This window comes from Balaenoptera physalus (assembly GCF_965194825.1).
Source record: "Balaenoptera physalus genome assembly, chromosome: 16".
Classification (NCBI taxonomy): Eukaryota; Metazoa; Chordata; class Mammalia; order Artiodactyla; family Balaenopteridae; genus Balaenoptera; species Balaenoptera physalus.
Window position 1 is genome coordinate 27,988,021 of NC_138898.1, and position 27,879 is coordinate 28,015,899.

The following is a 27,879-nucleotide window of genomic DNA, read 5'->3' on the forward strand; positions in this document are numbered from 1 at the left end:
GGACAGAGAAGAAGACTGAATCTTTACTCCCTCCCTCTGCCACAATCTAGCTGTACGATTTGAGTCAAACACTTCTCTTGCTTCAGTTTCCTGATCTGTCAAATGAAGATAATCTCTTCTATCGACTTCAAAGGAGCAATAAAATCAAGGTGTTAAAGCACTCCAAAAACCCTTTCAAGTGCTACTTTAAAAAAAAATTCTAAACTCCAAAAACCTGTGAAGTTATAATCTCTCTTCTTGTACTTACCTTGAGAATTTTAACAACAACTTTTTCATTATTTGTGATGTTGATGGCTTCAAATACTTCACTGTATTTACCCCGGCCTAATTTTCTAACCAGCTGGTAGTCATCTTGATTTCTGGGAACAAAAAGAGTCAAAGTCACAATAATTTAAAAAGTTCAAACTATCAAGCACTAATTCAACTTACAAAACTATAGCCAGTAGAGTAAAAGAAATAAAACGTATTTCAAATAATCCCCAAATTTGCTTCTTTGTATTTTTAAAAAATTTGGCCAATTTAAAATGTGTGTTCCAAATCCTAGAATTAAAAAATTTAAGACTTTCAGTTATTCTTTCAAATCCCAAGTTGTTCACATCTCTATTGACATACCACACGTAGATAGCTTGTATTGGGGTTTGTTATGTATGTTTGTCTCCAACAGACAGCTTTCCCTTGGAAAATAATTTTTATATATTCCTGTCCCTCAGTGCCTGGCTCAGTGTTGGCATCTTACAGGAAGTCAATACAGGAATATTTCAATTCAGCCACACTTTGGGAGCAGCCGATTTTTAATGGGTCTCTTTGCAGATAAGTGGCTTTCAAACATATAGGTTTGACCTCCAACTTGCCCTCCAAAGCTCTGAGGACAGTCCACGTAATGAAGTGTGCAAACCACACTACAGATCATGAACCACAGTTAGGTGTCCCTTCCCCTACTTTTACCCATATTCCAAGACTACTAAGCAACATCAGAGGTGAAAAAGAATAAGGGAAATGCTAACATTTTCTCCCTGCCTCTGCTTACAACTTAGAGGAATTTGCTCTAAAGAATGAGAGTCTTTTCAATAAGGCCTAAATGCTATTTATTCCTGCTGGAGACACTGAAAATTCAGTGTAAAAAATGTAAAAAATCAGCAATTCATTTTCCTCAAGCAAAAAAAAGAGAAAGTGAATGAACAAAGAAGATAAAAGGTACTAAGGATAGTGGACAATGTAATAATTATGGCAGGTCTAGGGAAGGAAGCTCTTAGTTCTGGTTGAGTTCTTTTCCTGTGGGAGGGCACAGAAAACAAATGCAAGCAAGCAAATAGCACCACGCCAAAAACTCAAAAGGGTTGTTTAGTGCCATTTAAGCAGAACTGAGCTCAAAGCACTTAATTTGAAGAGAGTGGTTGAAATTTCTGCAGTAAAACTCAGGTATTCCTGGAGTCCAAAGCATGTGATGTAAGAGGAAAATTGTTAGATTATCAATAATGATAACACCTATTGGCACTGTACCGTGGTTCTTGATGGTATCTTTGAAGCACACTGTGCCTCCTTGTGCAGAGGTAATGTACTTACCGTTAAGAATCATGGCCCAATCAGCATTAAAACACACCCTATGACAAATTTTGAAGACCATTTACATGCTATGAAAATCACATGTGGACAGATACAAAATGTAGTGTATGGGAGGTGCAGCCTTACCAAGTTTTCAAATTGCTATCTTTTGCATTTGAATATCAAAATAATTTTATCACAAAAGGTACGACCTGATCAATTAAATACATACTATGTTGGGACAAGAAATGCAAACATCCAAATGCGACTGCACAGAAAATTAGGAGGGCAAACACAGCTGTTCAGGCAGACTGCAACTGTTCAGGATGGAATTTCGGCTGAATTCCACGTTACACATGGCTAGCCTCATGATAAGGGCAAATGTTTTAAGGGTTTAATTTTGCTTCTCATCAGAAAGAGGACACCTTTCTGGAGAACTGTTTTATCCTTCAGTATCATCATGGGACAACATTCTCTGACCTCAAAAATACTTTATGTAAGAGCCTGGTGTTTTCAAAGTCTCTCAAGTATTAATTCTCACCTAACTGCAAAGCCCTTAGCTGAGCAAGCTAATAGATAACTCTTTGTTACCATACAGAATATATACATCGGAGAAAAGAATAAGAGACCGAAATGTTTTTTAAAGGGTAAACCCATCAGAACTGTTAATTGACCAAAGCCAATACCCTGTTTCTTTACTGTAGAAGAAAACAAAAATTGTGTTCCATCTTGAGGTTTATAACTGTACAGTCAGGGAAGTTTCCTGTTGTAAATTACTCAACAAATCTACAAGAGTCAGCCCTTTGGGTGAGTACAGTGAAGTAAACGGAAATTATTACCCCCATTCCACCACATGTGACTCGTAATCCCAGTACTCTCGGGGTCTGTGCGTATTAACATCTGTGTAAACTCTGGCCCTGCTTGGCACGGGTCCCGACATGTCAGACAGGTTGGCGGACAAAGCTGGACTTGACGTTTGGAGAGATGGCAATGCACTGTGTTGAGAGGCAGCTGGGGGTAAGACCTCGTTTCAGAACTGTTTTCTTCAAACTGCAGAAACAAAACACACAAAGGCCAAGGAACCATTTTTAAAAAGCACATAGGAAGAAAAAAAATCATCCTGAGTAATGGCCTCAAATATACCTCTGGCTCTCCTACCTGTTAACCGATGAATATATCCCAACTGTGCCAATCACAGTGTTTCCTGAAACATGGGGAAAAATTAAAACAAAACACCAAAACCCCAAGAAACATACTTAAACCTATACTGGCCCTAATCCTATTCTACAAAGTAGCCTGTTACCTCTTCATCTAAAGTTTGGATGCTCTTTAAAAGATAGCCTGAAAGGGAAGAATGGCATTGTGGATAAACCCATCAGCATTACTACTATTTATACATTCTACAAAAAGTATTAGCAAGGGATTCCCCAGTGGAACAGTGGTTAAGAATATGCCTGCCAATGCAGGGGACACAGGTTTGAGGCCTGGTCCGGGAAGATCCCACATGCCTCGGAGCAACTAAGCCCGTGCGCCACAACTACTGAGCCTGCACTCTAGAGCCCGAGAGCCGCAACTTTTGAGGCCCGCGCACCTAGAGCCCATGCTCCGCAACAAGAGAAGCCACTGCAGTGAGAAGTCCGTGCACCGCAATGAAGAGTAGCCCTGGCTTGCCGCAAGTAGAAAAAGCCTGTGTGCAGCAACGAAGACCCAATGCAGCCAAAAAAAAAAAAAAAAAAGTATTAGCAAGAACAGCACTTTCCTTTCAACAGCTTTCTACAGCTCAAGTAAGGGTGCTAAAACACTCTAGAATGGTGGCAAAGTCAAGAGTACAAACCTTAGTCTGACTCTAATATTTGATGAACCAGGAAGAGAATAAAGACTTGTTCTCATACATCAAAGTTCAATGTCATTTTATTATTTGGGGAACTTTACGTAATAATAGGTAGGCCAGTGATCACCATTTGAAAGATACACTTGATTTCATTAAAAAGAAAAAGAAAGAAACTAGTAATTTCCTCCTGATTTATTTAATATAGGAGCAAGCTTAATAAAAACTGGTGGAGGGCTTCCCTGGTGGCGCAGTTGTTAAGAATACGCCTGCCAATGAAGGGGACACGGGTTCGAGCCCTGGTCCGGGAAGATCCCACATGCTGTGGAGCAACTAAGCCTGTGCACCACAACTACTGAGCCTGTGCTCTAGAGCCCGTGAGCCACAACTACTGAAGCCCGCACGCCTAGAGCCCGTGCTCCGCAACAAGAGAAGCCACCGCAATGAGAAGCCTGTGGACTGCAACAAAGAGTAGCCCCCACTCGCCACAACTAGAGAAAACCTGAGCGCAGCAACGAAGACCCAACGCAGCCAAAAATAAATAAATAAAATTAATTAATTAATTAATTAAAAAATAAGTAAATAAAAAAACTGGTGGAAGACAGTAATATATATTGGCTGAACTAATGCAGAATTTGATACCGAGGAAAAGCTGGTAAAATTTTAGAAATGTGCTTTCTACCAAATCAGTAAACTAAGTCTCCTTCATCATGTCTTCCCCGACCACTCCAATCTCGTTATCTCCATTCTCTGAGATTCCTATAGCATTTGTAGATTCCCTTTACTCTGCATTTAGTTACAAATGTACTGAGGGAACACCCTTCTTCTGTTTGTTTGATGGGATGCTGTCCGATGCATAAATCACAGAATAAAGCCAATCATATTTTAAAAAAATATATTGAGTCTCCAGATGTTATAACCTGAGGAAGACACATCACCCATGCATTTTCTGGCCAAGACTGTGTAACCTCAATCTAATTACAAGGCAAAGACAAACAGAAAATGAGGAAGCTTCTATTAAAAAATTCAGGGGTGGGGAGTAATACACTGTGCTCTTCAAACATGCCAATATTATAAAAGATAAAGGAAGGCTAAAGAGACATGAGAACTAAATATAATGTCCTACTCTAGACTATATCCTGTACTAGAGGGGGGAAAATGCTATTAAAAATACTATCAGATCAAATGACAAAACTGGATTTAGATTAGGTGTATACAAGAATGCACTCACACATGATAAAGCAAATGGGGTAAAATATAACAGTAAGTAAATCTGGGTAAATGGGGATACAGATGTTTCTTTGTACTATTCTAATTTTGTTGAAACATATATTTTTAAAAATTGTGGTAAAATATACATAATATAAAATTTACCAAAATTAACAATGTTTAAGCATACAGTTCAGAGGCATTAAGTTCATTCACATTCTAGTACAACCATCACCACATCCTCCATCTCTAGAAAATTTTCACCATCCCAAAATGAAACTCTGTACCCATTAAACACCAACTCCCTCCTCCCCCAGCTCCTTATATAACCACCATTCTATTTTTCGTCTCTGAGTTTGACTACTCTAGGTATCTCATGTAAGTGTAATTGTAGAATATTTGTCCTTTTACACTTGGCTCATTTCATTTAGCATGTCTTCAAGGTTCATCCATGTTGTAGTATATGCCAGAATTTCCTTCCTCTTTAAGGCTGAATATCTCCATTGCATGTATATACCATAATTTGTCTATCCATTCATTCATCAATAGACACTTGGGTTGTTTCCACCTTTAGGCTATTGTGAATAACACTGCTATGAACACTGCTGTACAAATATCTTCTGGAGTTCCTCATTTCAATTCTTTTGGGTGGAATTGTGGATCATATGGTAATTCTATCTTTAATTTTTTGAGGAAACCAGCACACTCTTTTCCACAGTGGCTGCATCATTTTATACTCCCATCAGCAATGCACAAAGGCTCCAATTTCTCCACATCCTCTCCAGCATTTATGTAATTTTTTAAAAAATAGCAGCCATCTTAATGGATATAAAGTGGTACCTCACTGTGGTTTTGACTGGTACTTCTCTAATGATTAGTGATGCTAAGCACTTGTTCAGGTGTTTACTGGCCATTTATTTATCTTCTTTGGAGAGATGACTATTCAAGTCCTTTATTTTTTAATTTTTTTTTCTTTTGCTTGTTGAGTTGTAGAAGTTCCTTATATATTCTGGATACTAATTCCTTATCAGATATGTTATTTGCAAATACTTTCTCCCATTCTGTGGGTTGCCTTTTTATTCTGTTGGTGGTGTCCGCTGATGCACTAAACTTTTAAATTTTGATGAACTCTAATTTGTCTATTTTGTCTTGTCTGTGCTTTTGGTGTCATATCTGTACTATTTTTATTTCTGTCTCTTGTAAATTTGAAGTTACTTCCAAGTAAAAAGTTTTTTAAAAATGGGTATAAGAAAACTGAGGCCCAGAAAGAGGAAAATTTACCTATAATCACATAGCTACTTAACAGGAGAGTTAAGGACTGGAAACCAAACTTCTGATTCTTGTGACGATAATCTTTTTTGCCATGTAATCATAAACTAGTTAGATAACAACAGCTAACATCTACAAGCATTCACTACGTGCTTTATGTGAATTATTTCGTAACCCTTACCACACAAGGGGACAGTTACCATTACCCCCATTTTACAGATGAGGAAAATGAAGTAAAGAAAGGTTAAGCAACTTGCCAAAGGACACACAGCTAGAAGGAGCTGATGACGTTTAACCAGACTACAAAATAGAGATAACTGTATTCACCTCTCAGGTTTGTGGTGAGGATTCAAAGAGATAATAAGTATAAAGTGTTTAGAACTGTGCCTATTTGAGACCTCTATGAGACTCACTTAAAACAATCTACATGTTCTTTCCAATGTTGTATTTAAGCTGGAGCTTAGCTACTACACCAAAAAGTAAGCCAGAAGAGATGTCTCCTTATGCCCACAGTTTCAGTGGCTTAAAGCTTTTAGAGGAAGAGCAAGAAAGACTAGGATGGGGGTTAATGCTATCCTCCAAAAAGTGTGACAAACAATGATACTCCCACCCCGCCCCCAGCAATATATGAGATCAAAAGATCCATCCGTCTACCTACGAATTCTCCAATTCATAAAAGCCCCTATAACTTGCCTCTGTTCAACTCTGGGGTCCCATATGTATACAACTTAAATGGTCAGAACACAATAAAATCATTCAGAAACTTACTAAAAAGTGGACCAAAATTGTCTTCAAAATTATTTCCAAATATTTATTTCTTTGGTTTTATAAAACCATCTGGGTGATAATAACCTAATGTATCTACCTAATATCGATTAATTATAAACACACACACACACCAAACAAGCAAAAAACCAGAAAGCAGACACTTTTATTGTAACTTTTCTTCTTCCCAAAGAAACAAGGTCATTTGTGCTTTAGGACTGCTGGCTTGTTTGGTGACTATTATCACTGCACTAACAGCAGCAAAAGACACTAGGGAGATGGGTAAAGGTGTGTGTATGTGCGCAAACAGCCAAAACGGTACAGACAACAGCATTAAACCAGTAGAAATACTGTCCCAGGAATTGATGAATTTTAATGATACTAAACTCTTAAATTCTTACCTTCTTCTCTGAAACTGTATCTTTCTCTTCAGTCTCTATATTCCTTTATAGGTATTTTATTCTTTCTGTTGATATTCTATAAGACACCCTTTAACTGTGGATCTCAAAGCTCTTCCCCAATGAACTTACGAAGTTTGTAAAATCAGCACAAATTTAATAAATGGGATTAGATGCAATATGCAATGTGATGAAGCAAGCAGTGGAGTCCTGGGTTCGAATCCCTATTTGGCTACGGGACCTCTACTGGGGTTCTTCCAGCTTTGATTCATCACTTATAAAACCTGCCTAACTGCACTTGCAGACTGAAGGGAAGCTCAAGTGAGATGATCTTCCAGAAAGGGCTCAAAAACACCGAACACATGTAAATTATTATTAAATGATTACTATCCCATTGCTCCTTAGTGAAAACTAATAAGCAGAAGCCTAACCTTAAAAGGCTGTGGTCTTCACTCCTAGTTTTCTTCAAAGTACAGAAATTATAGGAGCTGTGGTTAACTCCCAGCCTCTGAGGGCCAACTCATGGGTGGACAAAATGAGACCTCATTTCTCCGTGGGAATCATCTGACTCACATGGAAAATATTCCCCAACTCCCATTTATTAGCCCATGTATCAATCACACTCTTATCACCCAGTCTTCTGCTCTCATAAGGCCTTGGCATTCTCTGAGAAGCGCAGAGCAAGGCTATTCACTAATGAAACTCCTGAGATTCTCAAGTACTTGTTTGACTGGCCCTTGCAGCTTTGTGCCTCATCAACTGGGACCTAATTTATGAACTGGTGAATTTGATTCTCCACTGGGAGGACAACGAGGCTATTTTGCAGTAACCCAAAGAGGTGCTTCACTTTACTGTCATGCATACCAAATAATCTGCTTAGAGTAAGAGAGTCATTCACATGAATTCCAAATAGTTGGCCTTCATTAATTATGCGGGGAGAAGAAAACAGGGGTGGGGGAGGGTGGGGTGTGTCTTCTTAAACTATAGCTTAACAACTTCAGATAAATAAAATGGTGCAGGGAGGGATGAGGGAGGGTGATGGAATGGGGTAAAGACGGGATGTGAAAAGACAGAAAAAAGAAGATAAACATTATTCTATTCAGAAATACTATTTCACTTGTACTGCTGTAAATGTGTATGTATATTCACATGCAGCCTAACAGGAAGGAAATACAGGGACAGTCTAAATCTCTCAACTATAGATTTGGTTCTTTCAGACATTCCTTCCTTTGTTCATCCCTTAAATATATGAGCACCTACTATGAAAAAGTATTATGCCAGGCTTTGGGAATACAATAATGAGCAAGGCAGAACGGTGAGACGAATGTGCCTTTAAGATTTTATCTGCAGATTAAGGATAATGGAAATTCATTGAAGAATTTTAAGCAGAAAAGTGACCCATATGTACATTTTGAACAAGTTTACTCTCTGGCTGGGTGTGACACAGGCAAGAGAATAGTTTCAGGGAAACAGAAAGCTATCAACAGTAGCCTATGTAAGACAGATGATGAAGGCCTGACCTATGGTGGTAGCAATGGAGATAAGTGAACTAATATGACGAACAAAATTTATGGTGTAAAATCAATAGCTCTGGGTGGACTGGATAATGGGGTAAGGAGTGGAAGTGACTTTTAGATTTCTGGCTAGAGAGACTGTTGATGCCATTCATGGAGACAGAAAACATTCTGGAAGAGCTCACAAGTCAGGTTTTGAACATAAGGTTAAAATGGCTCTTTGACATATTAAAAAGGGTACTGAATAGGCAATCAGGTATTACAAGTCTGGAGCTAAAAGAGTTTTTCAGCTTTAAATACCTGCCCCCCACACCTCTCCCCCAGAATTCTATGTGGCAGGCATTTCTTTTCCTAATCTACAGATAAGAAAACAGCCTAAGTAAATTCAGTAGCTTTAGCAAGAATATCCAGTAGAGATGGAGCTGGGATTCAAGGCCAAAATGGCTGGCCCCCAAGGTTCATGTCTTTTCATTCCTATCGAACTGAACTTACCACTTTCTACATCATACCTTAATTTCCTTATTAGACCCTTAGCTCCTTGAAGTCAAGATCCATTATCTAATTCATCTTTTGATTTTACAGTACCCAGCTCAAGTCTCTGCATTTTGTAGGACGTCCAGTAAATATTATTTGTCAATCAAATCAATGTTGGTTTATTTTCAAAAAAATGAAATAAAAATGATGTTGCCTCCAAAAGATAGAGTACCCCTAAACCCTTCAGGTCATCTGGTACATAGCTAGGAAAACTAAAAGACTAACTCAAGGGTTCTTGAATAATTTTCTCTTCACTCCCCGCCCCCCCATTATAGCTTCTTCTATTAAATAACAGGGCCACAGTTAAGATTTATATTTCTCTCCCACAACAATTAGAATTAAGAGAATACTGAAGAAACTCTAGTTTAGCAATTTTTACAATGGCTTATCTGAAAGTTGGGAAAAGTGCTTGAGTCCTGGGTATCCTGAAGGTCAATTCTCCTATCTACCATTCACAACAGAAGTATACCTTAAAAAAATATAACTTACAGAAAAAGTATTACCTTTCCTTTTAATTTCCATTTTAAATGACCTTACTTAGTTCTTACTGTCCTCATGTATTGCATAAAAGGAGATGTAACTTTCATGGCTAATAATTTCAAATTTCAGATCACTAATTCTATTTTAAAAGCCCTCAGACTGACTCTGAAGACATGGCTAAGTTTTGTTTGCTCAATGCTTAGCCTAATAAAAGCCAATTAATCAACTATGAAAAATTCTTGTCAACAAAATTTTCCCTACTAAAGTCGGACCACACCTGCAACCAAAGCCAATTATTAATACATGGCTCTGCTTGACCTATACTTTAATAAAATGCAAAGAAAAGAAAACTTCACTAAATCATCAGGCTAAAATATGTACTGTGACACTAATAAGTTTATTGACATAAATGTAACAGAACTAATTAATTTCAATAAAAACTCCTTTTGCCCTCTTCAGTCAGTCTCTCCCTCTAATCTCTTCTACTCCATGTGATTTCTGTTTTTCAATCTGGCAACTAAAAAAGAAAATCAGAGGCTTAGTGAATGGACCAATATCAGAAAATGCACAAGTCTAATCAGTCATTTTGTACTAATGTATTTTTATAGATCAATTTTCTAGTATTAGAACTAGAAAAGATTATTCTGGAACTCTAAATTTAAAAAATTTTCAAACTGTGAAACAGTTTTATTATGTCTTTTAACCCTAATATTTATTAGCATCTCCATCTTAAGAAAAAAAAAAAAAAAGTTCCCCCTCCCATCCCTAGATCAACCATAGTTAATGAACAAGAGCTCATACTCATCCAGGCAGGACAAAGAGTTCTATAGTAAAGAATGCAGAATGTGCTTATATTGCACTGACTGCATGATTTAGGACCACTTGTTTAGAGGAAAAGCAGTTGTATGAGGAAAAAACACCTTTGAAGCACTGCAGCAGAGAATGAACTCTTCTTAGCAATCAGGCAGCAAAAACTGGTAAGAGGATTTGTGGAACTAACTATGTATATGTTTTTGCCTTGTTGTAGAAGCAAAGACAAATATTTAGTCATACAAACTTGTCCTTTCCCCTTTCAAAGTGGCACTGTTTAGAAGGTCAAATGAACACAAAAAAAGCATAAGTAGTTAATACTATCTGAATTACTTGTTTCAAATGTCCATAGTTGCCCTTAATTTCCAATTATCTCCTCCTTTCAAAATCAAGAGCAGAATGTTCATTCATTAAGCATTTATCTAATACTTATTATGTACCAGGAAACATGCTTGATTGCCAGGAAGGGATCCTTTCTCTAGGCCCAGGAGAATAAAGAGAAAGTAATTCTGCCCTCCAACAAAGAAAACAGACCATTAAAATCTCTGATCAGTGCTTGAAAGAATTAAGTCAGGGTGCTCTGCAGGAATTGAAGGGAACTTAAGTCACCCACCAACCCATTATCATCCATTCAATAAATATTTATGGAGTACCTCAGTGTTTGGGGAAAGGCAGTCAGGGAAGAAATAACATCTAAGCTCAGTTTTGAAGGATGCACAGGAATTATTCAGATGAGAAACACCAATACAAGAAATTGTAAAGCACAATTCTTTAAGTTAGGAATTTTAAAGACCTATAACTTTGTATCCCAAAATGACCAAAAGCTGGCACACCCTGTTATCCTCTGTAAGAAGCACATCAGATCAACAACCTTTTAATCTTTTCCAATCTACGTTGGAAAACACTAGTGCACTCTACTCAACTGTTACTATATGTGGCCCTCTCCCCCGAAACAATGATTAATTCACAACCACTGCACTTTAGATCTCATTCTCTTCCTTTCTCCACTCCTCTAACAAATCAGTTCTACTGCAGAGATCACAAAGCAAAATGCCTAGAAAGGACAAGTAGCTAGAGTTTGTAGACAATCCCTGAAAGTGTGATTGTTTCTCAGTTTTCAAAGTGAGAAATCAAGATTTTTGCAGGTAACTTTCCTGTCTTCAGTAATGGGGGGCTAGGTTATTTAGGTCAACTCTCCTACTGAGAACCAAAGAGAATGGATTAAACACACACACACACACACACACACACACACACACACACACACACACCCATCTCTCTCTCACATTCTTAAATAAGACCAACAAGCATATAGCCAAAAGTGGAGAGAAAATGAGAACCCAGAGAGGTAAGCAAGCAAGGAAGCCCAAAGCGTCTTTGTTGATCCCTGAAATTAGAATTTTGTTCTGACAGAAACCAAAGCCCAGAGCTCTCACAAGGTGAGGAGTCCCTCCTCATAATAAATAAATAGATAAGTAAATAAACTGAAGGTAGGAAAGAAGGGAGGGAGGGAGGATAAAGACGAGGCCCTCATCATAATAAGCCGAGACTTGAGAGAGTTACAATCTTAGGGTGGGAGTGAACAGGGAGTAGAAGATCCAGGGAAGAACTATAGCCCTATAGAGGGAATGTTTGATCTGAAGCTTGTTTTAAGGTGGTCCCTGGACCAGTAATGTCCACAGATACCTGACATGAACAAGCTCGCTGTGGGGAAAAATACCTTGCTGTGGGCTTCAAATGAATCCTACACATAATTTTTCATATACAACATCCAACTTGTAATCAAAGGTAACTAGCAGGGCTTCCCTGGTGGCGCAGTGGTTGAGAATCTGCCTGCCAATGCAGGGGACACGGGTTCGAGCCCTGGTCTGGGAAGATCCCACATGCCACGGAGCGACTGGGCCCGTGCTCCGCAACAAGAGAGGCCACGATGGTGAGAGGCCCGCGCACCGCGATGAAGAGTGGCCCCCGCTCGCTGCAACTAGAGAAAGCCCTCGCACAGAAACGAAGACTCAACACAGTCATAAATAAATAAATAAATAAATAAAAGAACGTGAATTTCTTAAAAAAAAAAAAAGATAACTAGGTGTTAAAGACTCCAATGGTTAGACTGGCAGAAAAAGAACAGACAACAGAAAAAAACCCACAGAGACTTAACAACTATGTTGACTATGCTTACAGAAATAAGTTTCAGAATATCTGCAGGGAACAGGATACTTAAAAAGTAACAGCAGATTTCAAAACACGGAAGAACAAAACAGAACTTTCAGAAATAAGAAGTTAACTGAAATGGACTGATTTAACAGTAGATTCAGGGAAGTCTCTGGTGGTCCAGTGGTTAGGACTCCATGCTCTCGATGTCGAGGGTGCTGGTTCAATCCCTGGTCAGGGAACTAAGATCCCACAAGCTGCGTGGTGGGGCCAAAAAAAAAAAAAAGTAGATTTAAAAGGATGAAGAGAAAACTAAGGAACTGGAAAACAGGTTACAAATTATCCACAGTGTAGCAGAAAGGCCAAAACTATGAAAAAATAAGAGAAGAATAATACCGTGAAGTGGTTTGATATACTTTTAATTGGAACTAGAAGAAAAGGAGAAAATGGAACAGGGCAGAGGCAATAGCTGAAGAGGTTAACAGTTGAGAAAGTCCCAGAAGCAATTAGACACAATCACATTCCAGAAGCCAACAAATACCAAACAAGATCAATAAAAAGAAATCACAACTAATCATGCAATAAAACAGAAGAAAAACCGAAGATTAAGAGAAATTTGAAAAGCAAGCAGAAAAGACAGACTGCATTCAAAGAAGCAACATTAGAACAGTTTTCTCCAAAAGCAACAATGAAGCCAAGACAGTTTAATACCTATAGTGTGCTGATGGAAAAAACCCACCACATTAAAATTCTACATCCAGTAAATATCTCTAAAGGAAGAAAATAAGGAACAATAATCCCATTTGGAAGGTTTGAATTGAAAGAGAAAATGAAGACCAAAATTTATGGAAAAGTTCAAAAAAAATCTTTGATAAGTTATGGCTCCAAGTTACAATATTTACGATGGTATCTTACTGATAGAACAAAAATACCATATATTTCCAAACTAGAAAGATTGGTGGTGGGGGGGAATGGAATAAGAAGAATCCAAAAAAGGTAAGAAAAAAGAAGAAAAAAACCCAGAACATAAGAAACAGAGAAAAAAGTTACACAAATATGATTAATTATATTAAATATAAATGAAATAAATCATTCTGGTAAAAGACAAAAGACTGTCAGACTGGATTAAAAAAGAAATCCAAATGAACCAGAATAACCAAACCAGTCTTGAAAAAGAAAAATAAAGCTAAAGGAATCATACGATCTAATTTTAAGTTATTTATTGCAAAGCTTACAGTTTTTAAAACTGTGTCATTAGCAAAGGGATAAAACATAAATCAACAGAACAGAATGAGGTATAGAAATAGACCCACACAAACATGGCCAAATGATTTTTGACAAAGGTGGAAAAGCAGTTCAATGAAGAAAGGATAATCTTTTCTGTAAATAGTCTTGGGAAACTTGGACATCCATATACAAAATCACGACCTTCAATCTAAACCTCACACCTTATAAAAAAAACAACTCATAATGGATTGTGGATCTAAATGTAAAATGATCAAACCTTTATAAGAAAATCTTGTGATTCGAGATTAGGCAGAGTTCTTTACATGGCACCAAAAGCACAATCCTTCAAAGTAAAACCTGAAAATTTGGACCTCATCAACACTAAAACATTTCTGCTCTGTAAAAGACACTGTGAACAGAATGAAAAAAATGCCACAGATAGAATATATTTGCAAATCACATACCTGATAAAGGACTTGCGTGTATGAAATACAAAGAACTCAACAATAAGAAAACACTCCAATTAAAAAACAAGCAAAAGATCTGAACAGACACTTCACAAAAGATCAAATTAAAATGAGATCCACTACAGTTATTAAAATAGCTAAAAAAAAAAAAAAAAAAATTGATGACACCAAAAGCTGGTGAGGATGTAACAGAAACTAATTTGGAGCAACAGAAACTAATTCATTCTTGATGAAAATGCAACATGCTATAGCAATCTTGGAAAAATCTGGCCACTGATTATAAAGTTAAATAAACACCATACAACTCAGCATTCCCACTCCTAAGTATTTACTCAAGTGAACTGAAAATCTATGTTCACACAAAAACCTGTATGCAAATGTTGACAGCAGCTTTATTCATAATCGCAAAAAAATGGAAACAACCAAGATGTCCAACAGGTGAATGGATAAATGGTGGTATAGTCACACAATGGGAAACAAGCTATTGATTTGTACAACAACATGGATGAATCTTAAATATATTTTGTTAAGGAGCCAGATCTAAAAAGCTAGATATTGTATGTTTCCATTTATATGACATACTGAAAAAGGCAAAACTATGAAGACAGAACATAAGTGATTGACACATGGAATTGCAACTGTTCTGTTTAATACTGCAGAGGTGGATTTATTACTCTAAGTATTGTTAGAACCCATAGAACTGTGCACCACGAACAGTGGACATTTCTGGATGCAAATTCCTAGCTCTGTCCACTAAAAGCACCTAGAAGTAGTGTCAATGAGTAGCAACAAGAATAACTAGTGTCCAAACCTTGGTTTCTCAATACCTTTCTCCAATAAAAGGAAGGAGGGCTCTTTAGAAAAATGGCTGATTCTAGGATCGAGGCAGGGAAAATATAAGATAGCCTGGCAAATCTTGTAGTCAAAGGGACATGGGAGCCAACCTGAAAGAGTTCCAAGTGCAAAAGCTTGAACAATTTGAATAAAATATAATGACAGTATTAGGTGGTAACCCCAAAGAATAAAATAAACATCCATGAGTCCACACTATATAAATAAATGATTTAATAAATTAAAAAAATCTTCCTTACACAAGAATTCAACTTACACATGTAGAAAGAAAAAAAGAAATAGAAAATTACCATTAGATCAGCACAGTAATTGCCGCAGGCAAGATCCACTGACTGATGCTAAAATTGGTTAGTAAAACTTTTAAGAGAACAGGATATTTGCATAGCCTCTAAGTATCTCCTCCAGGATACTCACTAACTACTACGATGGTTTAACATATGTCCACAAATTATTTGATATGCCTCCCTTGAGGAGGTGGAGCTTAATGTTCCTTCTCTTGAAGATGGGTTGGACTTAGGAAAGCCCTTCTAATGAATAAGTATGGAAAGGGAGAAATAGCAACTCTACGGTGCAGAAACCTGGTAGACACTATCTAAACATCACTAAAGATAGGTTATGTTAGTATCATATACCCTAAATATGTAATGAGAAGAGCACATCACCTGTGGCATTCTCAAAAAGCCATAACCATAATCTAATCATGATTAGAGATTAGAAAAAGATTAGAACCTAAATTGAAGGACATTCTACAAATCTCACCAGTCTTCTCCAAAACTGTCAAAGTTTTGAAAATCAAGGAAAGACTGAGAAACTGTCACAGACTAGAGGAGACAAAACAACTAAATGTAATTTGGTATCTTGGACTGGATCCTGGAACAGAAAAAGGACATAACTGGTAAAATCCAAGTAAGTCCACAGTTTAGTTAATAGTACTGTATCAGTGTTAATTTCTTAGTTTATTATTAAAAGTTTATTAAAAGTGTCATGGTTATGTGATACGTTAACATAAGGGGAAGCTGGGTGAAGGGTATATGAGGATTCTATCTTTGCAACTCTTCTCTAAATCTGAAATTATTTCAAATTAAAAGTTAAATATTGACAATACTAGGTGCTAGAGAGATCTTACATTGCTAGTAGGAATGCAAAATAGTATAACAAAGCCCTTCTGGAAACAGTTTGGCAATTTCTTAGGAAGTTAAAAATTTTCACGTAACCCAGAAGCCCCACTCACTATGTCCATAAACACCTATACATGCAGATTTACAGCAGCTCTGTTCATAATCACCAAAGAATCTTAAATGGATAAGCAAACTGTGGTCCATCCAAACAATGGAATTCTACTCAACAATAAAAAGGAACTAACCACTGATACACACAGCTTTGATGAATCTCAAAAGCAATACTGAGTGAAAGAAGCCAGTTTCAAAATATTATATATTGCTTGATTCCATTTATATAACATTCGTGAAAAGATAAAACTATAGTAACTGAGAACAGAACAGTGGTTGCCAGAGAATAGGGGTGGGAGGCTGGGTAATATGAGGGAGATGATATAATTGCTCTGTCCCCTTGTTTTGATGGTGGTTACTTGACTCTTCGTGTGTCAAAATTTATAGAACTGTACACACAAAAAGGAATCAATTTTACTGTATACTGATTTAAAAAATAAAATTAAAAAAGGGGGAAAATCCTATCATATGCTGTATCCTAAAACATAGGATAACATGAAGAACATATCTGAAATACTTAGAGGAAAAAGACTTAGGAAAACTGATACAAGAAGAAATGAAAATCCTGAATATCTAGCCATTTCCATTTCAATCAGTATTGTAACTGGCTATCAGTTTTCAACCTCCATTCTGTCCTAATGTCTTCCTACTGCACAGCTTAGTATTTCCATAACACTTTGTAAAAAGTTTAAAACTTTAAAAAATGTTAAGCAAATGAGTACTGAACATGCTCCCCCCGCCTTTTCTGTGCCATTATAATTTATGCCCTCCACAATACAGCTTGCTAGGGGAAATCCTACTCACCCTTCAAGAATCAGCAACTTTTACGTCCACAATGAAGCCTTCCACAACTCTCCAAAATGAACCAAAATACTTCCTCTATGGGGCCAAAGCACCCCCATATACTCATTACATTATCACATGTGTTTTGTTTACATACTTCTCACTCATTAAACTATCAATTCAAGGACCTGAACCATGATTTATTTCTCTTGGTATATACCCTGTGTTTATCACAGTGCCTAAGCATGTTGATATGTTCCATAAATGTTTGATGAACTGATATTAAGACAGTAATAGACAATATTTTGGCAAAAATCATATTTCCTTGCATACAGACCTGCTCCTGTTCAGAACTGAGAAAAGCAGTTTGGCTGTACAGGTATAATGGATATTTGACGTGCAGCCAATTTTAAAGATGCTCTTTGGTCTTGCATGTAAATTTTATCACATAACAGTCATACTATCACTTCCCAATGAGATGTGAAGCCAGTCAGCGTGTGTGAGAGATGTTTCTTTGGAACCACAAGCTTTTATGAGGCCATGCATTTTACCCAGGTGATGAGCACAGTGCCATACAATCCTTGATAGAGCTACAGAAACAGTTCAGTACTCTATTACTGAAAAATGTGAACCTTGGATTTAACAGGAACACTGGAGCCACTAGGACCAAATATGACCTATCTGATTACAGTGAGGAAACTGCAGAATATAAGGCGTAATATCTTCTCCCTCTCTCTCCTTTACTATCATGGAGATAGGTTACCCAGGAGATACTCCCTGCAGGTGATCAATAAGCAATAATTAATAGGGTGGGTTGTCCTAGACTTGCCAACAACAGATAATAGGCTGGAACAGAGGGCAGCAAACATTTTCCAGCTTCCAATTCTAAAGAAATGTGAACGCCTATGCCTATACTACTCCTTGGGATTTATATTTATCACTTTTAAACCTAACAAGTCTAAGACCTAGGTAATACCTTTCCCATTTTACAGAAGGTGAATCTGAGCAATTTTTACAGTGTCATAATGAGGCGGTGATTTTAAAATATTCTGTCTAGATTCACAGCCTATTCGTTCTGCTTTATAGCAAACATATATGTCCTATTTGGCTCACACAGTATTTTTTCTTCCAATTTTTAAAACAGATAAAATCCACACAACATCACATCCATCATTTTAAAGTGTACAATTCAGTGGTTTTTAGTATGTCTGTAGCATGCAACCATCACTACCATATGATTCCAGAACATTACCTTCACCTCCAAAGAAAATGAATATCCCATAGCAGTCACTCCTAATACCCCCTCACCTCTTAAGAACCACGAATCTGCTTTCTGTCTCTATAGATTTGCCTATCCTGGACACTTCATAAAAACAGAATCACACAATATGTATCTCTGTGTATCTGGCTTCTTTCGTTTAGCATGTTTTCAAGGTTCATCCATGACGTAGCTTTACAGTAGTTCATTCCTTTCTATGGCTGAATCCACTGTAAAGATATACCACATTTTGTTCATCCATTCATCAGCTGATGGACATTTGTTTCCACTTTATGGCCATTATGAATAATGCTGCTATGAACATTCATGTGCAAGTTTTCCACAGTGTTTTTAAAAAGTGAATCAGATATTAAGTTGAATTATTTGTTAAAGATTTTCATAATAAATATTTCTAAGTGTGACTTGGTTGCCAACACTAAAAAACAAATCAACCTTCAGTTTCTCTTAAGAAGGAAGGAGAAAGATCTGTCTTTCTGGTAACAATGATTCTGCATTCCTGCAGTGACAAAATCACTTGGATCTGCTAACGGTGATTATCCAACAATGGGCTCTAAAATCAACCCACTGGAAGATGTCACAGGTAAACCTGGACAACTCTATACATTTATCTTACTGACTTGACTCCTGCAGGTATTTCAGTTAGCAATCCCTGCTCTATACTAAATATATAAATTTATAAATATATAAGTAAATTTAAAATGATATATTTAAAAAAGGTAATGGGGAAAAATATGGGCAAAGAAGACATTCAGCATTATCAGATGCAACAGCAAGCTGGTTTAAGCTCTCAACTTAACACCATTTGCTCCTTGATTTAGTTTCCATTACTAGTCCAATTAGAACTTAACAAAAAATACCTTGGAGTACTTTGCAGTATGCTTTTTGCCAATTAAGAAATACAGACCTAACCATAGATTTACAGAAATTTTCTAATGATCAAGACCCCTCCTCTGTACTCCAACAGCACACTTTGCTTACCTTTTCCATCTAGCAGTGTCACTGTACTGTTTACACATCTGTTGCCCTAGCTAAACAAAGCTCCAAAAGTAGAGAATAGTGCCTTTGTATCCTGAGGAGTGTACCACAGAAGCTGACATAGAATACCGTTCAGAAATATTTGCTGAAAGAATACTGTGACACCTGAGGAACAAAAACAAAGCAGGAGGTATAACTCTCCCAGACCTCAGACAATACTACAAAGCTACAGTAATCAAAACAGTGTCCTATCGGTATAAAAACAGATACACAGATCAGTGGAAGAGAACAGAGAGCCCAGAAATAAATCAACACACCTACAGTAAATTAATCTCTGACAAAGGAGGCAAGAATATAAAATGGGAAAAAGACAGTCTCTTCAGCAAGTGGTGCTGGGAAAGCTGGACAGCTGCATGTAAACCACTGAAGTTAGAACACACCCTCACACCATACACAAAAATAAACTCAAAATGGCTTAAAGACTAAGACATGACACCATAAAACTCCTAGAAGAGAGCATAGGCAAAACCCTCTGACATAAGTCGTACCAATGTTTTCTTAGGTCAGTCTCCTAAGGCAATAGAAATAAAAACAAAAATAAACAAATGGTATCTAATCAAACTTACAAGCTTTTACACAGCAAAGGAAACCACAAACAAACAAACAAACAAAAAACAATAACGAAAAGACACCTTACAGTCTAGGAGAAAATATTTGCAAATGATGCAACCGACAAGGGCTTAATTTCTAAAATATACAAACAGCTCATACAACTCAATAACAAAAACAACCAATAAATGGGCAGAAGACCTTAACAGACATTTCTCCAAAGACGACATACAGATGGCCAGGAGGCACATGAAAAGATGCTCAAAATCACTAATTATTAGAGAAATGCAAATCAAAACTACAATGAGGTACCATCTCACATCAGTCAGAATGGCCATCGTTAAAAAGTCTACAAATAACAAATGCTAGAGAAGGTCTGGAGAAAAGGGAACCCTCCTACACTGTTGGTAGGAATGTAAGGTGGTACACCCACTATGGAGAACAGTATGGAGTTTCCTCAGAAAACTAAAAATAGAATGATCTAGCAGTCCCACTCCTGGGCATATACTGGGACAAAATTATAATTCAAAAAGACACATGTACCCCTATTTTCACAGCAGCACGATTCACAATAGCCAAAACATGGAAACAACCTAAATGTCCATTGACAGGTAATTGGATAAAGAAGATGTAGTACATATATACAATGAAATACTACTCAGCCATAAAAAAATGACAAAATAATGCCATTTGCAGCAACATGGATGCAACTAGAGTGCAGTTATCATAGTAAGTGCAGTAAGTCAGAAAGAGGAAAGACAAATACCATATAATATCACTTATATGTGGCATCTAAAATATGGTGCAAATGAACCTACCTACAAAACAGAAACAGACTCACAGACATAGAGATCAGACTTGTAGTTGCCGGGGGGAAGGGGAGAGGAATGGACTGGGAATTTGGGGTTGGTAGACACAACCTATTCATTTAGAATGGATAAACAACAAGGTCCTACTGTATAGCACAGGCAACTATATCCAATCTCCTGGGATAAACCATAATGGAAAAGAATATTTAAAAAAGAATGTATGTATGTGTATAACTGAGTCACTTTGCTGTACAGCAGAGATTGGCACAGCATTGTAAATCAACTACACTTCAATTAAAAAAAAATACTGGGACAAGTAAGTCATGCAAGTGTTGCTGTATTAAAAATAATAAAAAGGGGAAACTGTTATTTGGACCATACAAATTATTTGAAAATGGAGTTTATCAATGAGATCAGAGGTCCATTAACTCCCTAAAGTATATACAAAGTAGCACTGTGCAGGTACATTTTTTTGAAGAAAAGATCAGGAGCTTTCATTACAGGCTCAGTGAAATCTGTAAACCCCAGGAAAACTAAGAATTGCTGAATTAGACAAAAGGAAAGGTACATTTTTCACATTGCAAAATATCAATTTTAAAAGGTTAACTTGATGGGAATTCCCTGGCGGTCCAGTGGTTAGGACTCCGTGCTTCCACTGCAGGGGGCACGGGTTCGCTCCCTGGTCGGGGAACTAAGATCCCTCAAGGCGAGCAGCAAAAAAAAAAAAAAAAAAAAAAAAAAAAAATTAACCTGATAATTTACATAAATACTAAACAATTAAATTTCTCAAGTTACGCATAACCCATTTTTTCCTGAAGGAAGAGGAAGACAATGTATCCTAGGCTTCAATTTATGTTCCAGCATGAGACCCATGCTTGATGAATGATTAACAAAATGTCAGCTTCAGAAAAGATACAGTGGCATTCAGAGTCAGGTGAGGACACCAGTTTTACACAAGGGAACTTCAGTTTTGCCTTCCATTACTGCTTAAGAAAATAAGAAATTGAATTTCTTTACAAGTGTCCAAACTTTAATCGTTTAATCTTACACTTTAAAGTATATCCCCTGAGGGCTTCTCTGGTGGCACAGTGGTTAAGAGTCCACCTGCCAATGCAGGGGACACGGGTTGGAGCCCTGGTCCGGGAAGATCCCACATGCCGCAGAGCAACCAAGCCCGTGCGCCAGCCACAACTACTGAGCCTGCGCTCTAGAGCCTGCGAGCCACAACTACTGAAGCCCACGTGCTGCAACTACTGAAGCCCATGTGCCTAGAGCCCGTGCGCCACAACAAGAGAAGCCACCACAGTGAGAAGCCTGTGCACCGCAACAAAGAGTAGCCCCCGCTCGCCGCAACTAGGGAAAGCCCACGCACAGCAGTGAAGACCCAACACAGCCAAAAATAAATAAATAAAATAAATTAAAAAATAAAGTATATCCCCTGAAATATACATGGAAAAAGAATTGCTTGAGGGTCAGAGACTTTAAAATGGTTTTTTCTAAACTTAAAGCCAAGACTACTTTAAGATTGGAATCCCCTAGAGTCTTAAAACTGTTAAGATACTCAATTACTGAACTTTCTGAATTAGGGCTTACAGCTTTTAAAAAGTCAAAACACAAAGAGAAAATATTTATATGGCAGACTTGGATAAATGATCAAGACCTTTGGACCTAAGATCATTGGCTTGGAGGCCCTGTACCCTGCACAGATGGCCAGAAGGCTGAGGGGACCAGAATCTCAGCACTTCTGTAACTCTCCCTGATATAGTCCATCGGCTGAAAAATTCTGATTTAATTAACCCAAAGAGATCGTAAGCTCAATAGTCAAAATCCATGCAAGTAGGCTGAGAAAACTATTATTATTATTTCATAGCTCCCCTTTATTTCAAGAGATAAGCAATCATCTTTTGCAGTTTTCAAGTATAGTTCACTAATATACTACCATTTCTTCTGGGAGACCATCTATTTGGAGATCACTGGCACAAGAAAACAAAAAAACAACCTAAACCTCCAAACCCTATAGCTTGAAATAAACTAAAAGAAAATATATTAGTGGGGAAAATGAATGTAAGATTAAATGAAGCTATCTTTTTTTCCTCTACTTTATCAAACTAACGCCATATAAATAATGTTTTTTTTTTAATTGGGGAAAAATACACAGGCCAAAAACGTTAACAATTAGCTCCTTGACAGTTACCCATACCCACTCCAACCCTCAAATCCCAAGACTCCAAGTGCACACTGAATAAGCAAGAAAACTACCTATTCAAAGCCAACAGTATAAGTTTTTTCGGGCCCTGTTAAGGGTCTGAATTCAGAATATAAATATTCACAATAACACCTGATAACTTCATGAAGTTATCAAGTTACTGCTTGCATAACCCTGCAGGATTTTCAAGACATTATAATCTTAATATATCACTGGGCCTTATTTTTATTCCCATCTGCAAAACTTACAGGATTCTTGCTTTAAAGACAATACACTCAAGCATTTCCATAAAACAAACCAGCAAGTATGGAATCACAAAAAAAACATTAGCATTTGGGCCTTCTGTGTGAATTTCATTTCTCCACCTTTAAGCCAGAAAAGGAATCAAAGTGTCAGTGTTACATAAATAACATAGCAACAGTGGGAGGTCTTCCAGTGAAGGGAAGAATTATAAGAAAACCTAAGCATGGTAAAGAATATGAAAAAAAATTATATATATATAAATAATATATATTATATAGATATTTCTGAATCACTTTACTGTACACCTGAAACACTGTAAATCAACTACACTTCAATAAACACAAAAAACAAAAAAACCCAAGCAGTTTGATTCGAATTAACACAGTTATATCTCAAACACTTGAGGTAAGTTTGAAGTACAGTAGTCTCCAATAATACAAAATATAATAAAGGATGGGCAAAGAAGCTATCATTTGTGTATCTTTTTACCAGGCAACACGAGCGAAATAAAGTCACAATCTGAAACTTTATTCCACTGGCCACAACCCTCTGGAAAAAAAAAGATTCATCTGCGACCTAGAGTAATCTAAAGTAGAATCCATCTATGTATGTAGTAACTATCATTTGAATGCCTCTTATAAACCAGATATGGTATGAGATGTAGATTCTCTTTTTAGAAATAAACATAGATTCAGAGGTTAAATAACCTGCCAAAAGTCACAAGGATACTAAGTGGCAGAGGCCAGATTTGAACCCAAGTCAAATGTTAGGTTTCAAAGCCTAAATAGGTTATTTTCACTAATTCAACACTATTTCCCCAATTCTGCACACTGATTCAACAACAGCTTACCTTTGTAATATGACAATGAAATGGATTGCTTTAAATCTGGAGGCAAGGTGAGGGGTGAGGGGTATGAGTTTCGACAATCTGGAGTCTTCATTATTCTCCTATCTGAATGGGCTGGCCACCAGGTCACAGTGGCATACAAAATTAGGTTTGAAAAGATGGAAGAACAACTCCCAAGGCAGATGGCTATTTGTATTCATTCTATAGAGTCATAAATACAGAGTACTGTAAAGTACTGATAAAGACAGGTTCCTGCTCTGCCTAAGGAGTGTAGGTATGATTTAAGAACACAGAGCAAAGAAAGCAAGTTAGTGGATTATCTGAGACAGCAAGACACAGAGAACATGTTAATGCAGGAAAAAGTTCTCCTCCAAACACACAATACAGAAGTTAATTCCCAAACTGTGATCAAAGAACCACTGGGAATAAGACCTCTGATCCCAGGTTCACAAGTCTATAGGTGAGCAAAGGTTGAACTTTCCCCAAGTCTGCGATGGGAAGATTCACTTCTCTATCTGGAAGCAAGAGAACCCTAGATTCACTAAGACCAGATAACCACTTTGGCAATGCACACTGAAGGTGAGTACTGAGGCAATCTACACTGGGCATGAGTTACATACTGACCCACCCCTAAGCAGCAGCAATTCAGTAGCTCACCCACCCAGCAGGCCACACCAGAAACAGAAGTACAGGTCAAAAGGCCTCACTGAAAAATAAGAACTCCTGGCAGAAAAAATGAAAATAGAGTAAAGAGTAGCAGCACTGGCAATGAACACACTGTCTTCACTGACAGGGAAAGGAAAGGCACCTGGCATTTTATAAATTATCCCCTTTAATCCTCAGAGTTACCCTGAGATAACATTAGCTGGCACTTTAGCTATTAATCCTCACAAGAATATTCTGAGGTAAGTAATGACCCCCATTTTACAGATGAAGAAACAGAAGGCTAATAAATAAGTTGTGCCCAAGGTAGTTGTTATCCTAACTGCAGAAATGACAAAATCCAGGCTTAAGAGTAAGTTAAGTAACCTTGGTTACTTAACCCAAACTTGGTCTGTCTCACTCCAAAGCTGGAGCTCTTTCCAACTATCCTGCTGCCTCCTTCCCCCAGTCCTCCCAGTAATCTGTTAAAGAATTCCATTCAGAATGAGAAATTCTCAATCCACTGCCCACCAAATTTCTGCGGCTGTTTCAGAAACTATACCCAAGATACAAAGCCAAAGGAGTTTTCATAAGAAAACACTCCAGAAAGCTACTAAGTTATGGAATGATGCATTATTACAAAATGTCACTGGACAAATTTACAGTGTCAGGGATAATTCAGCCTCAGGGCTAAATTTGATGTCAGGGATAATTTAGCCTCAGCACAGCACCTACCTGAAATGTAGCAAGAACTCAGGGCTTGTTGAAAGAGTAACATTGTTTAAAACTGGTTATAAATTCAACAAAGCCAAATGGCTAGTTTGTAGTTTCTGATATGACATGATTAAATTTTTAGGAAAATAATTTACACATTCATTTTTAACAAGGTTGCTTTCTTAAAAATTATATAATATTAATGAGCTAGCTAAATTGAGAAATGCCCATTAGTGCATTAGTCATAACTTCAGAAAAATTTCAAGTGTTCACTTTTCCAAGCAGATTAAAATGTTTCAGCTAACAAAAATCTGTCAGAAAATCCACAAGACCAGAAAGTATGAAAAGAAAAAAGGGGCCAATATAAAGGCATTTAAGATGTGACACATAAAATTATAAAACATTATTCTAAGTGTACCCTGGAATTTAACCCTAAAACCCTCACTTCAGATGACACATATTTTCTATGCAAGAAAACACTATCATCATTAATGTAAAAAAAGCTTGCCCACCACAGTAACCGTTGCTAAGTACATTTCTTATGTCTAAGGCTGAAAGACACAGAATTTGGAGAAACCAGTGAAATCTCACTCCTAGTATGATACTGTTAATTCTTTCACTTTAAACTTTTAAAAAGACTCAGTCCTTGATTTCTATAATGTGAAGGAAAAAAAGTTTGGTCAACAAATTGGTCAGCTGCAATCTACCCTGGACCATACCAAACATTTAAAAAAAACTACCAGTTGTCTATAACCCAATGTAAATATTTGTTACAATGACAAATGACAGCAGTTCCTTTTCTTAATAATCCTAGAGGAATTTCTTCATTTGAAAAGCTAGCTGGCTTAGATTTCTCTCTAATAAGAAACAACTAAATGATATAGTACTACTTTTGAAATTATCCATCTTAGGAGTTCAAAGAAATTTAGGTGTATGAACACACTAACACCCCTGTGAAACAAACTTGGCCCAAGTCACCCAATGAATTGTGATAGACCAAGGATCAAATCCAGTTTCTCATTTTAAACCAAGTATCACAAGCATTACCTTAAAACGCTAAGTCCTTACCTAATCCAATGCCAAATCATATCATTCTCAGTTTCTAAACTTGTACAAATTGTACTGTAATATTTATGTAAAAGCTGTCATACAGTTGTCAAAACAATTATCATAAATGTTATAACAGTGAACATCTTTTGGGCACTTAACTGTGTTAGGTACTATGCTAAATGTGTTACATGCATTATCTCAACTAATCTTCACAACGACCCTCATGAGGAAACTGAGGCACAGAGAGATAACCTAAGGTAAAATCTAAAAAAAGGACAAGGCAGGGGTACACAGGGAATATAGTTTAAAAGCCATGAATCCCCATTGCCTGGACCAGGATTCTAGGCCAGCTGTAGGGCTGAGATACTTGGTTTAGTCACTTAACCTTCATGTGGCCCAATTTCTTTTACTCTAAACATAAAAGTCAAACAGATTATCACAAAAGTCCTTCGTACCCTGAAATGCTCTAATTCTGTAATCATCCTTCTATTCAGGTAACTAACTCAAAGAGAAACTGTCTTATTTCCTCCATCCTCTGAAGTTCCCTTCACTAAAGTTGAGAGTCCACATTTTATGAATCTCATCAATAACATACAGATAAACAACAACAAAAAAGGCTTTCTTAAAAGCTAGAACTCTATTCTGCAATTATGATCCCCAAACTTTCTTTTTTTTTTTTTAAACTGTATTGGCTTTTTTAGAAATTGAAGTATAGTTGATTTACAATATTGTAATAGTTTCAGGTGTAGAGCAAAGTGATTTAGTTATACACCCAAATCTTATTAACCTCAAATTGACAATGACAGGGAGAAAAGACCTTACAACAACTTTGGGTTGGGGTGGGAGGTATGAAAGACCAGACAGACTACTGTATATAGTAGTGGCTATCCATTCATAAAAAACAATCACTCATTTCCATCTCTTCTAAAAAATAGGAATTAAGTCTATAAAGGGTTGTCAAATAAACTCAATGCCTTATTCAGCCGATAGAAATGAATGAAGGAATTATCCAAGACGTTTATTATAGGCATGGAAGAATTATCAATTTATAGAAATTCTACCAGAATGGCCTAGAGCTCTAGAATCTACGTTTTACTGAGCTGGTCATTTAGCCCCTTCAAACTGCATCTAATGACAGTAACAGGATGCTTAAACATCTAGGGAAGAGGCCTAGGTTCCACTCAACACCATTATTCTGTGAAGTCTTCCAGAACCAAATCACTACAGAATAATCTTTGCTGCCTTTGTTCTCTAGAAAATAATCCCCCAAAGATTCTTAAATAAAATCAGCAAAACCCCTCTAATTAGTTTTCTTTTTCTTAAAATTTTTAAATTTTCTAATTAGTTTTCTACTGCTGCTGTAACAAACTACCGCAAACATAGAACAACACAATTTATTGTCTTACAGTTTCTATAGGCTAGACGTGAGGTAGGCTTGGCTGGACCC

The 27,879-nt window shown here is 37.1% G+C and overlaps 1 protein-coding gene across 3 annotated transcripts in view; it reads right to left on the reverse strand.

Moving 5' to 3' along the window:
- CSNK2A1 (casein kinase 2 alpha 1) overlaps positions 1-27,879 on the reverse strand; it is a 52,573-nt gene that overhangs the window by 20,553 nt on the left and 4,141 nt on the right. For all 3 annotated transcript variants that reach the window (XM_082432222.1, XM_082432223.1, XM_082432224.1), the window contains 2 exons: positions 2,382-2,592; positions 248-359 (listed from right to left, as the gene is read on the reverse strand). In XM_082432222.1, the coding sequence (XP_082288348.1) occupies positions 248-359; positions 2,382-2,482 (213 nt within the window). In that variant the 5' untranslated portion in view covers positions 2,483-2,592. The remainder of the gene's footprint in view (positions 1-247; positions 360-2,381; positions 2,593-27,879) is intronic.